At 40.0% G+C, this 16344-nt stretch overlaps 1 protein-coding gene across 1 annotated transcript in view; it reads left to right on the forward strand.

Moving 5' to 3' along the window:
- Positions 1-7257: 7257 nt before the first annotated feature.
- The window catches only part of STK38L (serine/threonine kinase 38 like), a 120339-nt gene continuing 111252 nt past the window's right edge, over positions 7258-16344 (forward strand). Inside the window, exon 1 of the mRNA XM_064377372.1 lies at positions 7258-7684. Coding sequence (XP_064233442.1) covers positions 7651-7684 — 34 coding nt within the window. The 5' untranslated portion in view covers positions 7258-7650. The remainder of the gene's footprint in view (positions 7685-16344) is intronic.

Here is a 16344-nt window from a genome sequence, read left to right on the forward strand (position 1 = left end):
GCAGTGTTGTAAGTTGGAGCGATTCTTTTGAAAGTAGAGGAGGTAATATACCTTATAATTATCACAAAGTGATCTATTTCAAAGCAGTCCCCGTTAAAGCTACAATCGTATTATGATGGCTTGATTTAAAATAGGACTATGAATTAGAGGTTTATCTATTTTTTCAAAACTGTTTGAGGCTATTTTAAATTTTAAAGTCAAGTAAAGTTGGAGAAATAATTTCTTATAGTAATAATATTACTCAACGTTCTAGAGCAAGTAAATGATTCCTAGTGTGACAGCCATACCTACAAGTAAAATTTACCTAACCGCGTCCTTAGCAGGGTTTCAGGAGCACCAGAAAGCTTGTGGCCTTGCCCGAGAGCTTCTCTCACCACCGAGACCCAGAGTTCTATCCACAGTTTTGTTTTTGGACCTTAATACTTCCTACCTTTCAAATTAAAAAAAAAAAAAATCCATGAAAAAATGTAGCAATTTAAGTTTCATTGATAATCTACAGCAGGGCAAATGGCTTTCTGATCCTTGCAGGTGAGAAGGTTCTGAAGCCCAAATACAACCTTTGTGTAGTTAATTGTCTACTAGGGCTCACTCTCTTGGTGCTTATTACTGATTAATTATAACTGCTTTCTGCTGTGCCGTCTCAGGCATTGTCAGTAGTTTCTCCTTTACATTTTCATTTTCAGTGAAATAATTCAATCATGGGGTTTGAAAAAATTGAATAATACAAAATTATTCATATTGAGAGGCAATAGTTTCCTGCCCCACTCCACCAAAATCTAAATGAGCATTTTAAAATAATATGCATAGTCAATTATTTATGACTTATCAATGTTAAACATGGTATATCAACTTTTTACTGCAATGGATGATGACACAATTTGCTTCCCACACCTTTCCCAATTTCCTCTCTGCTCTCCTTTTAATATAATTACATCACCATTTTTGTTCTGATACTGGTGACCTTAAAATTAATTATTAAAACAAAGAGCTAAGTGCTACAAAAGCAGTAAGATAGACATTTTACATAAGGAAGAGGAACTGAAAATTTAGGCTATAAAGTTAGTGTGAGAAATTATATTAAAATTCAGTTGTCAGCTGGGCGAGGTAGCTCACACCTGTAATCCCAGCACTTTGGGAGGCCGAGGTGGGCAAATCACCTGAGGTCAGGAGTTCGAGACCAGCCTGACAAACATGGAGAAGCCCCGTCTCTACTAAAATTACAAAACTAGCCAGGCGTGGTGGTGCATGCCTGTAATCCCAGCAACTGGGGAGGCTGAGGTAGGAGAATCACTTGAGCCCAGGAGACGGAGGTTATGGGGAGCCGAGATTGCACCATTGCACTCCAGCCTGGGCAACAAGAATGAAACACTGTCTTAAAAAATAAATAAATAAATAAATGTGAGCTATAAACACATTTAAGAAAGATTTATACGAACAATTATTAAAAAAGAAAAAGAAAAAAAATTCAGTTGTCTTTAACATTCAGTTTGAACTAAATGCCCCCCACTTAATTCACTTGTCAGGGGAAACTTTACACACACAATGGAGTTTACTGTGCTGCTTAAAAAAAAAGCATTTGGAGGAGAGAGATCCAAGATGGCTGATCACTAGCAGCTCGGGCTCGTAGTTCCCAGTGAAAGCGCAGAGAACGAGAGGATGCCACACTTTCAGACGAATATTTGTTGCTCACGGACCAGGAGATTCCCAGCAGAGGAGCCCCACGTGTCGCCAGGGCGACTCTTGTGGCCGGCGCGGCGGTTTTGCTGGTGGCTTAGCGTGCCAGTTCTTGGTGCAGAGTCCGGAGATTCCCGGGCAGAAAAGCACCATTCATCTTAACACCGCTGTTTTGGCCGGCACAGTGGATTGCTCAGGTTTCAGCGCTGGGAATCAACAAGTTGGACGTCTGCTCAGAGACCTAGTTAGCAAGTCGGTAATTACAAAGACAACAGATGGATAAATATATAATGAAGGGAAGAAATCAGTGTAAAAAGGCAGAGAATACTCAAAATCAGAATACCTCTCCCTCTACAGGGGATCGCAATTCCTCATCAGTAACGGAACAAGGCTTAATAGATTACGAGTGTGTTCCAATAACAGAAGCAGGTTTCAAAACGTGGGTGATAAGAAACTTCTGTGAATTAAAAGAACTTGTTCTAACCCAATGCAAAGAAACTAAGAACCTTGAAAAAAGGTTTGACGAAATGTTAATAAGAATGGACAATTTAGAGAGGAATATAAGTGAATTGATGGAGCTGAAAAACACAACACGAGAACTTCGCGAAGCATGCACAAGTTTAAACAGTCGAATTGATCAAGTAGAAGAAAGGATATCAGAAGTCGAGAACCAGCTCAGTGAAATGAAACAAGAAGACAAGATTGGAGAAAAAAGGATGAAAAGGAATGAGCAAAGTCTCCAGGAAATATGGGACTATGTGAAAAGACCTAATTTACGTTTGATAGGTGTACCTGAATGTGATGAAGAGAATGAATCCAAGTTGGAAAATACTCTTCAGGATATCATTCAGGAAAACTTTCCCAACCTGGCAAGGCAGGGTAATATTCAACTCCAGGTAATACAGAGAACACCACAAAGATATTCTTCAAGAAGACCAACCCCAAGGCACATAATCGCCAGATTTATTAGGGTTGAAATGAAGGAGAAAATACTAAGGGCAGCCAGAGAGAAAGGTCAGGTTACCCATAAAGGGAAACCTATCAGACTTACAGCAGATCTCTCAGCGAAACCCTACAAGCCAGAAAAGAGTGGGGACCAATATTTAACATCCTTAAAGAAAAGAACTTTCAACCCAGAATTTCCTATCCAGCCAAACTAAGCTTTATAATCGAAGGAAAAATTAAATCTTTTGTGAACAAACAAGTACTTAGAGAGTTCACCACCACCAGGCCTGCTTTACAAGAGCTTCTGAAAGGAGCACTATACATATAAAGGAACAACCAATATCAGCCTTTCCAAAAATATATCAAAAAGAAAAGAACATTAACACAATGAAAAATTTACACTAACTAATGGGCAAAACAGCCAGCTAGCATCAAATGCCAGTATTAAAGTTATATATATTCTAATTGGATAAAAAGCCAAAACCCATTGGTATGCTGCATCCAGACCCATCTCACATGCAACGATACACAAAGACTCAAAACAAAGAGAAGGAGGAAGATTTATCAACCAATCAGAGAGTAAAAATAAACAAATAAACAAAAAGCAGGAGATGCAATTCTCACCTCTGATAAAGTAGACTTTAAAGCAACAAAGAGCAAAAGAGGCAAAGAAGGACATTACATAATGGCAAAAGGATCAATGTAACAAGAAGAGCTAACGATTTTATAGATCAACGAGACAGAAAATTAACAAGGACATCCAGGACTTGAACTCAGACCCGGAACAAGTAAACTTAATAAACATTTACAGAACTCTCCACTTCAAATACACAAAACATACATTACCACCTCACACCTATTCCAAAAGTGACTACATAATTGGAAGTAAATCACTCCTCAGTAATCGCATAGCATTTCATAGGTTTAAATGAAATATTGGTTGGCTGCTCGTTTGTTATTTTCTTCCCTTATTCCTTCCTGTTTACATCAAGTACAAGTATAATTATTGGTATAAAACAGGTTTTCAATACCCATTACTAAACTGCATTCTAGCCTGGGCAAGAAAGCAATACTCCCATTCTCTCTCTCTTTCTCTTCCTTTTTCCTCCTCTTCTTTATTATTTTTCTTTTCTTTCTTTCTTTCTTTAAAAAAAAAAGCATTTGAATATTAGAAATCAAGTGATATGGCAGTAGATAGGGAACCCTAGTAAAGACTAAAACTGGCTAATTACTCTAGGAATAGAGAGAGGAGGCTTGGGTGAAAAAGTGGGAGACCAAGCAATAGACTGAAGGCTCAACATGGCAGAGACCACCAGTTGCCTGCCCAACTTCCAATTAGAACTCCCATGTTGTCAAGCACAGCAATGAATTTGGTCAGATAAAAATATTACAGTTGCACATACTATACTTAGCAATAAAAATGCAGGACTCTCAGTTACATTTGTATTTCAGATAAACAATGAATGCTTTTAGCATAAGCATGCTCCATGCAATATTTTATCCACCATCTTTGAGAAGTATATTTACCAACCTCCCTTACAGATAGTGGTGGTCAAAGATATGTCAGAAGAGGTCACTGTGTAGAGCATCTGGGAAAGTACTCACATGGCAGGCATGCACGTATCCTCTTCTCTTCCTCCTTCCTTCTGCCTGGAATGCTAACGAGCAGCAGCTGTCCAGTGATCATGAGACAAGCTGAAGGGTGGAATCCAGCACTACGGACAGGATTATAAACAGGGGAAGGAGACTGGTCAACACTGACGATGTCACAGAACAACTCAACAGCCCTGATTTATCTTATATGAGAAAAAACAAATTTCTGACTAATGTAAGCTAGTTAGTTGGGTTTTTTTATCTTATGTATTTGAACTCAATCCTAACCCAAACACTCATGTGCCATTAGCAAAAGGTTAGAACCATTGTCAGAATCAATCATTTTGAGATAATACATAACACAGCCAGATAATTTAAAATGAATAATAATAAAGTCAAAAACCTGTAGAAAGCTCCCGCAAGTCATCACAGCCTGCATGCAGCTGACTGTTCTAAAATAGGGGATTCCCAGGGGTTAGTTCATCCAGAAACTGCTGGGAACTTCAGGTATACAGTCAGCCCACATATCCGCCTAGAGTGGCCTCTAGAGAGTGATGACTTCACCTTGTTGCCTACCTTCTGCTGCTCGTTTGGGTGCCTCTCATTTGCAGATGCTACTCTGGAATTACATGGGGAAAAGGGTTCTAAGAAATAGGATTCTTGGCTCCTCTTTTCCATTATGTAGGAGGAAGGCAGGGATGTTGACAACAAGCAAGCTTAAATCTGAATTAAATTTTTTTTTGTTTCATCACTTATTTTATTTTTATTATTATTATTATTATTATTATTATTATTATTATTATTGTTGGGACAGGGTCTTGCTCTGTCACCCAGGCTGGAGTAAAGTGGTGCAATCATAGCTCACTGTAACCCCAACCTCCTGGGCTCAAGCAACCCTCCATGATGGTACATGACTATACTCCAAGCTAGCCCCTAGAAGCTAGGACTACGGACATGCACCGCCATGCCTGGCTAAGTTTTTTATTTTTATCTTTGTATAGATGAGGTTTCGCTACCTTGACCAGGCTGGTCTCAAACTCCTGGCCTCAAGTAATTGTCCTGCCTTGGCCTCCCAAAGTGCTGGGTTTATAGGCATGAGCCACTGCACCAAACTGTTTATTTTTTTTAACTCTTTTTGTTTGTTTTAAAAGTCTATATATGAATAATCATCAGAGTAAACAGACAACCCACAGAATAGGAGAAAATATTTGCAAACTATGCATCTGACAAAAACTAATATCCAGAATCTACAAGGAACTCAAATTAGTAAGAGAAAAGTAATCCCATCAAAAAGTGGGCAAATGACATGAATAGATAGTTCTCAAAAGAAGATAGACAAATGGCCAACAAACACATGAAAAAAATGCTCACCATCACTAATCATCAGGGAAATTCAAATTAAAACCACAATGAGATAGCATAACCTTATCCCAACCAGAATGGCCATTGTTAAAATGTCAAAAAATAATAGCTGTTGGCCAGGATGCGATGAAAAGGGAATGCTTATACACTGTTTATGGGACGATAAATCAGGACAACCTCTATGGAAACCAGTATGGAGATTTCTTAAAGAACTAAAAGGAGATCTACCAGTATATCCAGCATTCTCAAAACTGGGTGTCTCTCCCACAAAAAGAAGTCATTATATCTGGCCGGGTGCGGTGGCTCACGCCTGTAATCCCAGCACTTTGGGAGGCCGAGGCAGGTGGATCACGAGGTCAAGAGATCGAGACCATCCTGGTCAACATGGTGAAACCCCGTCTCTACTAAAAATACAAAAAATTAGCTGGGCATGGTGGCGCATGCCTGTAATCCCAGCTACTCAAGAGGCTGAGGCAGGAGAATTGCCTGAACCCAGGAGGCAGAGGTTGCGGTGAGCCGAGATCGCGCCATTGCACTCCAGCCTGGATAACAAGAGCAAAACTCCGTCTCAAACAAAAAAAGAAGTCATTATATCAAAAAGATACCTTGTGTATTTATTGCAGCACAATTTCCTATTGCAACGATATGGAACCATCCTAAGGACCCATTGACCAATGAGTGGATAAAGAAAACAGAGTATATGTACACCATGGAATACTACTCAGCTATAACAAAGAACAAAATAACGCTATTCAGCAACTTGGATGGAGCTGGAGGCCATTATTCTAAGTGAAGTAACTCAGTAATAGAAAACCAAATACCGTATCTTCTTACTTAGCAGTGAAAGCTAAGCTATGGGTACAAAAAGATATACAGAGTGTTATAATGGACTATGGAGGCTCAGAAGTGGGAGGGTAGGAGAGAGCACAGCATAAAAACTACATATTGGGTACAATGCATACTACTCAGGTGACAGGTGCACTAAAATCTCAGACTTCACCACTATACAATTCACCCATGTAACCACAAACCACTAGTTCCCCAAAAGCTATAGAAATAAAATTAAAATACAATAAAATCCCTTCCATAGCTGAATAGAACAAAATAAAATGTCTATATATTGAAACTGGGTCACTCATATATTGCTGATGAGATTGTAAAATGGTACAACCACTCTGGAAAGCTGTTTGGCAGTTCCCAAAAAACCGAAACATGCCATTACCATATGACTCATTGCATTTCTGAGCATTTACTCTAGAGAAATGAAGGCATATATTCACACAAAACCCTCTACAAACATGTTCATAAAATATTTTATTTTATATTATTGGCAAATAATTGTATATATTCATGAGGTACATAGTGATATTTCAGTGTATATAACCTACGATGATCTCAGATCATGGTAATAAATGTATCCATCATCTCAAACATTTATCATATATTTGTGTTGGGAACATGCAACATCGTCCTTCTAGCTATCTGAAACTGTATAATATATTCTTATTACATGTAGTCATCTTACAGCTCTATTATAACTTATTCCTCCTGTCTAGCTGTAATTTTGTATCCTTTAACAAATCTCTTCCTATTCTTCCCTTCCGTGCATAGCAGCTTTATTCACAATAAACTGTAATACACATGTACCTTGGAATACTATTAAGCCATAAAGAGGAGTAAAACATTAATACTTGCAACAACTTGGATGGGTTATCAGATAATTATGTTGAGTGAAACAAGCCAGATCTCAAAAGGTTGCATACTGCATGAATCCATTTATATAACTGATATAGTTTGGATACTTGTTGCCCCAATCTCATGTAGAAATGTAATCTCCAGTGTTTGTGGTGGGGCCTGGTGGGAGGCATTTGGCTCATGGGGACAGATTCCCTCATGTCTTGGTGTTGTCCTTGTGTTAGTGAGTGAGTTCCCCTGAGATCTGATTTTTTAAAAAGTGTGTGGCATTTACCCTCCTACTCTCTCTCTTGCTCCTGCCTGGCCCTGTGATGTACCTGCTCCTGCTTCATCTTCCACCATGAGTAAAAGCTCCCCGAGGCCTCCCCAGAAGCTGAGCAGATGCCAGCACCATGCTTGTACAGCCTGCAGAACCGTGAGCCAATTAAACCTCTTTTCTCTACAAATTACTCAGTCTCAGGTACTCCTTTACAATAATGCAAGGATGATCTAATGGAATAACGTTATTAAAATTAGAAAATTATGGAGATGGAGAACAGATTAGTTGTTTCTAGGGTTTGGGGCAGGTGGCACAGGGAGGGAGGTATCTGTGGCTATAATAAGGAAGCATGAGGGATCACTGTGATGGAAACTTTCTGGGTCTTGACTGTGGTGGAGGTCATACAAATCTATACCTGTGATAAAACTCCAAAAAACAAAATACACACACACACACACACACACACACACACACACACATACGCACATACACATGTACCTATGAAACTGATGAAATCTGAATAAAGTTGATGGATTATATTAGGATTAATTTTCTGGCTTGATTTTGTACTAATGTAAAATGTCATCACTGGGGGAAATTGGATAAAGGATATACAGAATCTTTCACAATACAAGTGAATTTATAATTATCTCAAAATAAAAAGTTAAAATTAAAATTCTAAGCAAGCTCTGGGATATATAATTCTGAGTACTGGATTTGAAGAAAGGATTCCAGTACTGGGCAGGAGGTGGGCTAAATAAATCAATGCCCCTGCAATCCCATCACTTTGGGAGGCCAAGGCAGGAGGATGACTTGAGCCCAGGAGTTTGAGACTAGCCTGGGCAACATGGAGAGACCCACTTTTTTTTTAACTTAAAAAAAGAGAAAAAGTACATGCCAAGTTTTCTTCCAACTCTTAGGATTCTTTTATTTCTTTTTTTCTTTGGTTCTCTCCTCCTCTTCTTTTTTTTTTTTTCCACATTTCTTTCCATTTTCTACATACCAAGATAAGTCTTTGACATTCCACAGGAATTTGTTGCTTATTGATTAAAAGGAAAAAAAACCCAAAGTGCCTCAGTTTGGCCCCAAGACCCTCTGCTCTTGCAGGCTCAGAAGTCCCTGCCCCTGCTGCCTGGCTTCTTTCTGCTGTGGTTGCCTGCTTGGATCTTGGAGCAAAGTCCTGTGACCGTGGGGGCTGTGAATGGCAGCGGGAGGTACACAGATTCCTGGGCAGAAGGGAGCAGGTCTCCACTAAGGCTCCTTCTTTAGGTCAGTGAAGGCCTGAAGGCTGGGAGCTGGGCTGCCAGTACAGAGGACCAGAGTGGCCTGACCTTGGCTGCCCATGGACGAATAGGCACGAACTTCCTCCCCTCTGAGGTCCATAAAACCCCTGGGTTCAGCCAGAGCATGGAAGAGGAGGGAGAACAGGAGGACCAGCTGCAGAGAGGAGCTGCCCTGTCTGCTTAGAGCTTCAAAGGCCAAATCTTCTGGCAGAGATCTTGGTTCCTGCATCTTCAGGAATGCTGCTATGAAGACACAGGTAGGGCCTTCAGAGCAGACCGGGGTTCTAGTTACCCAAACAGTAGACAAAAGGCAAGGGCCACAAGCCTCCTTCTAAAATGTGGTTTTCAGGCCCCATCCACATGTGCTTCCTCTTCCAGGAAGTGAAATAGAATTTTTGGACCTGGGCTCAGAATTCCTCTCATTAGAGGACAAAACAGTCACAAGCACTGATCATTAGCCTTCAGTATTGGTCTAGTCCACCAGTGAAAGTGGTACAATGAATGTCCCCAACTGTAAATAATCATCTCAGTCACTCCTACGAGGAGGAAAAAAAGAAGGGCTAAATTAAGAGAGGGAAGAAGTGCAGTAGAGGTTTCTTCTCCTTTGGCCTAAGACAAACACATGAGGAAAAGGGGAAAGAAGGTTCCTCTTTTTTTTCTTGTAGAGAGGTGGGTCTCACTATGTTGCCCAGGCTGAAGTCCTGGCCTCAAGGTATCCTTCCACCTCAGCCTCCCAAAGTGTTGGAATTACAGGCATGAACCACCATATCTGGCCTTCTCTCTTCAACCAACAGTCTCTTCTTTTCTTAAAAATAATCAGACAGGGCCAGGCACAATGGTTTATACTACCTCTAATCCCAGTGCTTTGGGAGGCTGAGGCAGAAGGATTGCCTCATTCCAGGAATTTGAGACCAACTGAGCAAAATAGTGAGACCCTGTCTCTACAAAAAATAAAATATCAGCCAGGTGTGGTGGTGCAGACCTGTAATCCTAGCTACTCGGGAGGCCAAGGTGGGAGGATCACTTGAGCCCAGGAGTTCGAGGTTACAGAGAGCTATGATCAGGCCACTGCACTCCTGCTTGTTTGACAGAGTGAGACCTTGTCTCAACAATCATAATGATAATAATTAGAATCACCAGAAATAGAAGTGGTTCAGTGTTTAACTACATCATAATTAAACATACTTCCTATTATTTATCTATGTATGAAAATACCAATGGACCATATTTGTTAAACATAGATATGGCCACCTCCAAAATGCATAAATCAGGGAGAACTGACCTCAGAGTATTTTGGGGCCCAGTATTCTGGGCCTCATAATCACATCACATAATCTCATTGGATAGCTGAGAGGATTGAATGAGCTGAAAATCTATAAAGTATGTAGAAAATGCCTGGCATGTAGAAGCCTGGTTGTTGTGTTGTTATTAATCTACATTTGTGGGCCAGGTGTGATGGCTCACACCTGTAATTCCAGCACTTTGGGAGGCCAAGGTGGGCAGATCACCTGAGGTCAGGAATTTGAGACCAGCCTGGCCAACACAGTGAAACCCCATCTCTAATAAAAATACAAAAATTTGCCAGATGCAGTGGTGTGCACCTGTAGTCCCAGCTACTCGGGAGGCTGAGGCTGCAGAATCACTTGAACCTGGGAGGCAGAGGTGGCAGTGAGCTGAGGTCACATCACTGCACTCCAGCCTGGGCAACAGAGCAAGATTCCATCTCAAAAAAAAAAAATTACATTCGTGTAGCATTTTGCAGTAATTATCTTATTTGATTTTACAACATCCTGTGAAGAAAGTAAGACAAGTCATATTACCTTCTTTGCACATAAAGTTTTTCAGTACACTGTCTACAATTGAAATTTTCTCATTTCTAGTTCAAAACCCTTTCTACTACCCCATGCATGGTTTTGACAGGGAAGCCAAAGCTGCCTGGTTTTGAATTAGGAATAAAGTTTTTCAGTGCACTGTCTACAATTTAAATTTTCTTATTTCTAGTTCAAAACCTTTCTTCTACTCCATGGATGGGTAGCTGCCTGGTTTTCCTTGTTTAGTAATTTAAAGGTTGAGTGTCTCACCTTCTCTTTGGGAACTATCAGATGACAACAAAGTAGAAATTTGGAATTCTCCTACTCTAGTAGAAAAAGAACATCTTAGCTTCAATTATGTACAGTATTGGGCTTTGCAGTGTTCTGGACAAATCTATATGTATATTATACAATTCATAAATATTTGTTTTTTGTATTGTACAAAGTTTTTTTTCACTTACTGATTTTTTTATTTCTCATGAGTCAAACCATTATGGGAGAAGGAGTAACCAGGTAAACTGGATGTCACTCCCAATCCCTTCACTGCAGGAGATTGATTTAGCCCGTTCAGCTGCATAAGTGGGTATCACCATCCTCCTCGTCTTAAGCACATCTTTTATCTTTATATAGATAAAATGTGTATAATGTGTGCTAAAAATATTTATAAAAGATGTATTGCGTATGTATATATACACACACATAAATATTAATAAATAGTTGGTAACATGCTCTATACATTGCTCTGTAACCTGTTATATTTACTTAACAACATATTATGAACATTTTCTTATGTCCTGAAAATTAGTTAGGTTTACATTCCTAACTAATTCACAGAACATAAGAAAATGCCCTGTGAACTTGACCTATCAAAGCTTAAACAAGTAAAAGAGTTATGTGTTGCACAAATAAGAAATCCAGAGGTAAGCATCAAGGCTGGTATGATCCCTTCACAGTGCCTCCCAGGACTCAGGTCCCTTCCAGGTTTCTACTCTGCTATCCTAGCATGTGGTCTTAGACCTTGCGCTTGTTACCTCATTGTCACAAGATGGCTGCTCTACTCTTCAAAATGCATCTGTATTCCAGCTGAAAAAGAAGGGATAAGGCAAAGAGCAAAACAGCACATGTCAGCTGAGAAAGGTTTTGATGAAAGAACTTTCCTAGCATCCCATCCAACAACTTCCACTTACATCTCACTGGCCAAAATGGTGTCATCTGCCTGCAAAAGCCACAGGAGAAGCTGGGTATCACCAGTTGTGTTTTCCAGGAGGCAGATGCTTGAGATGGAGTTAGGTGTACAAAAGATTTAATAGTGGGTAACACCTGTGAAAGAAGAAGGAAGCAGGATTGGGCAGGGGATCCGTCATTTCCTGATAGAGACCTGACAAAGACTCTACCAGCCCAAAGTGCAGCTCCAAAGCAAAGGCTGCCTGTTGAGGAAGTCCTGTGTTAGGTACAAATAGGCAGGCCTTCATACCACCATCTTGCTTAGTTGTTGGCTGGGAGATGCTCCAAGAAAAGCATGACCTCAGCTTCAAAACTGTCAGGAGTTAATAACTGGAGGCCGTCAGCTAACCATGCTCCTCACAGTGGGTACCAAGTCCTTTCTCCAAGCAAGGGCATCTGAGAAGCACAGTTCTGTAAATGCCACCCTGGGAAATAGAATTTTTAAGTTAGGCACATTGCTGCCCCACAGAAACTTGTAGTTCTGTTACTAAGGAAGAAGAAAGATCTTAGGTGGGCCACTGTTGTATCTGACACCCTTTGTTAAGCTTCCTACTCTGGAGACAAGAACAGTTTTGCCAGAGAAAGAAGGACTGTTTGTTGAACAAGCTTCTATTAGTCGTTGTGTTCCATGGTGAAAGGATGTCAAGAAACATAAGCCATCTTCATTAGAGAACAGCACCCTGGTTGTCCATCTTCTCATGGCATCAAGTTGCCTCTTTTGTTGGGTAATCCAAAAAGAAATGGGGCTAGCTCACAAGTCAGTGATGGACAGTGGTAGAAATAAGTGAATAGGAGTGCCACTTTTTGTCCTTCCTCCTAAATTTTGTACATCTCTGAAGTCACTGGCATGATTAAAGTTTTTCCCTTTGCGTGTATAAAGATTTGCCTCATTGATATTTGGTTGGTAAACTAGGGAGAGACCAATTATTCAATCCTCTCTCCTGATGTTGGATAATGCAGAGGCTGTTTGGATGGTGCAAAGGCTCATTCAAAAACAGAATTCTCCAAGGAAAACAGAAATGAGTGGAGTAAGCAATTTAGGAGCTTTAGGTTTGGTCATTTAGAATGTTGATTGTTCTCTATTTTGCTGAAGTGGTTTCCTCTAATCTGAATGTTACTAATGCTGTTGAGAAAAATTCACTGTCTCTAGCATCAGGGAAATGCATTCAGCTTTCCACAGATACAGTCAAGAGTAATTATGAAGTTTAGAAAAGATACCCTGACTCTCTCCCTCTGCTGATATCTGGGCCTGTACTTTCTTCATGGAGCTGGCTGGTTGATTAATTCTGAAAAAGTCAGTGGTGTGCATACAAATAAAGCCTCAAAATATGGAAATAAGACATAGTAGAGAATACATTTGGGTTTCAGCTCATCTTAAAATACTGGTGAATAATTTATTCTTTTAAATACTGATGATTGCTATTTACCAGTAATTAGATCCTCCATTTCAGCTCCTTTTCTCACAGACAGAAATAGCATGATCAGTTTTAAATGGGCAGGGAGGAATTAAAGGCTTTTCAATAATGTTTTTAATTTTTAAAAAGATACGTTTACTGTAGAATATAGAGAAAAGTACCAGAATGATGAAAATTAACCATAATTTCAAGAACTAGAAGCAATCAACACTATAAAGTATATTATTTCACTCTTTCATAACATTTACACATTATGTTTTAAATAGATAAAATGTATATAATGTGCATAAAATGTGTATAAAAAGATATATGTGTATGTGTCCACACACACATACACATATATCTTTTTATTGTTGTCTGGCTGGTCCTGAATTCCTGGGCCCAAGTGATCCACCCACCTCAGCCTCCTAAAATGCTGGGATTACAGGTGTGAGCCACCATGTTCAGCTGATTTTTATTATATATACTTCTGTGAGGAATAACTGTGTAGCTCTCTCACATTTCTGATTATTTCTTGAGAGCAAATACTCATAGAAGAGGATGAACATTATATTTTGATACCACTTGTTTCTGCCTGCCCAGAATTTCTTTCCATTTTCAACTGACCTCCCACCTCACTCTCTCATTGCCTTTTAGTATCTGCCTCTCCCTCAATTAGTGAAATGTTTCATCACATGGCTGGACTGGTCAGAGTGCCCTGTCTTCTACCACTCCAGACACAGTGACTGGTCCAGGAGTGAGCATGTGATCTAAGTAGGGCCAATAAGAGGGAATTTTTCTAGGTCTGATAATAACTCTTGGATGAAAACATCTCTTTCCTTCTGAAATTCTTAAATGTCACCAAAACCATTTAAGGTTGGCATTGATGAGGACCCTCTTGATGCCAACATGGAAGAAAGTGGAGCTGAACAATAAAGAAAAAAGGGGGATTCCTATTGACATCTTTTTTTGAGACAAAGTCTCACTCTGTCACCCAGGCTGGAGTGCAGGGACAGCCTCATGGTTCACTGCAGCCTCAAACTCAGGTTCAAGCCATTCTCCTGCTTCAGCCTCCCCAGTGGCTGTGACTACAGGTGCACACGACCACACCTGGCTAATTTATTTTTATTTTTGTGGAGATGAGATCTCATTATGTTGCCCCGGATGATCTGGAACTCCTGGCCTCAAGCGATCCTCCTGCCTCAGGCTTCCCAAATGCTGGGATTACAGTTGTCAGCCACTGCACTTGACCTGATGACATCATTTCAGTTCCTGGCCTCAGCCATGACTGAAGCAAGGTGCTCCCCTAAACTTGTCCAATTATTTGACCTAATAAATTTTCCTTTTTACTTAAACTAATCTGAGCTGGCTTTCTGTCTTTGGCAATCAAGGTTCTTGACTAATGTAACTATTCTTAAGGTTTTGTATATATTTCCAAATTACGTCCCAGAACTATATTGCCAAATATGCTTGTGGAATGTGGAGTTTTAAAGGTAATTAGTATTAATATTGCTGCAATGAATCAGTGTAGAATTACAGTATGAGTTAATCTATCTCTTCTTTTTTTATATTTCCATCCCTCCTGACTAAAGCAAAACATCTCAAACAAATCATCACACTTAAGAAGGTAAATGTGGAGATTGTGATGAATAGAGATCAAGCTAGAGTTATGCTATGCCCAAACATCTGGCTGAGTACAAGCCTTTGCTGTCAGGGAGGGGGAGAAATAAAGTCCATGTACCCTGTAGCCAGTTACATAGTGGATCTCTAATACCTTTACCTTCTTCCCACATGCAGAAGTGAAAGTTAAGAGAAGTCTCAAGGAGTCAGTTCCAAGAAAGGAGTTAAATTATTCAAGATTAAGTTGTCAACTTAAAGTGAGCCAAGGCAGAGTAGTTCATAAACTATGTGACTAGACTAGGTGGGACTCAGTTTCTGAGACAGATTCTGAGCCAGGCCTGTGGGCAGCTGTAGGAGGAGATGAGTTGGGGAGGGGTGATTTTAAAAGGATGCTAAATAACACTGGCAAAACCAATTCCACATGTCAGTGAGATTAATTGGAAATTAGTGTCCATTACTCCAGTTTTTCTATCAACTCCTTATGTAGCTATAGAGATGAAAATTGGTTCCAGTCTCACTGAGGTAGACACTATCCTTTTGTTCTTTTCTTTTTTATGGAGACAGAATGTTGCTCTGTTGCCCAGGCTAGAATGCAGTGATGCAGTCTCTGCAACCTTTGCCTCCCAGGTTGAAGCAATTCTCGTGCCTCAGCCTCCTGAGTAGCTGGGGTTACAGATATGCACTACCAAGCCTGGCTAATTTTTGTATGTTTAGTAGAGATGGGATTTCAGCTTATTGGCCAGGCTGGTCTCAAACTCCTGATCTCAAATGATCCACCTGCCTTGGCCTCCAAAAGTGCTGGGATTACAGGCATGAGCCACCGTGCCCAGCAACACTATTCTTTTATATAAAATTTGTAGGAGACTATTGATTTGGACTGGGTCTCTCTACAGATCAAACCAAAATGAAGTCACTCATGCTAAAGGTTCATGTCACCAAACAGAAACTAAGTTATTTGCCTTCCAAGAAACTAACGGAGAAAGACAGAAAGAGGGAAAGACAGCATAGCCAAATCCCCAAACAGGCCAGTTTTAGCTGGCATGATAAAGAAGTCCTTCCTGCTTTAACCCAATAAGGAATATAACTTTGAAATGACCAATTCACTTTTTGTTCTTTATTTCTGCTTTTTCTTTTTTGCCCCTTTTCTGCCTTTAAAGCCCACCTCCTCTGCTAAGCTCATCAGATCACCTTTTCTAAATTTTTTATTTTATTTATTGATTGATTTTTGGCAGAGGCTGGTCTTAAACTCCTGAGATCACGTGATCCTCCTTCCTTGGCCTCCCATAGTGTTGGGATTACAGAGATGAGCCATGGTGCCCAGCTACCTTTTCTAAATTTTTCTAAATAATACCCTGATCCATGAATCACAAATAAAGCCAATTAGATCACTTAGCTAAATTTGTTATAATTTTGTCTTTTGACAGTTCTCAAAGGAAATGAAAACAACACTCTTTATTAGCAGCAGCGCATCTAAGATGGATATT

The sequence above is a fragment of the Aotus nancymaae genome, unplaced genomic scaffold, assembly GCF_030222135.1.
Source record: "Aotus nancymaae isolate 86718 unplaced genomic scaffold, 86718_ANA_hifiasm-v0.15.2.pri h1tg000016l, whole genome shotgun sequence".
Classification (NCBI taxonomy): Eukaryota; Metazoa; Chordata; class Mammalia; order Primates; family Aotidae; genus Aotus; species Aotus nancymaae.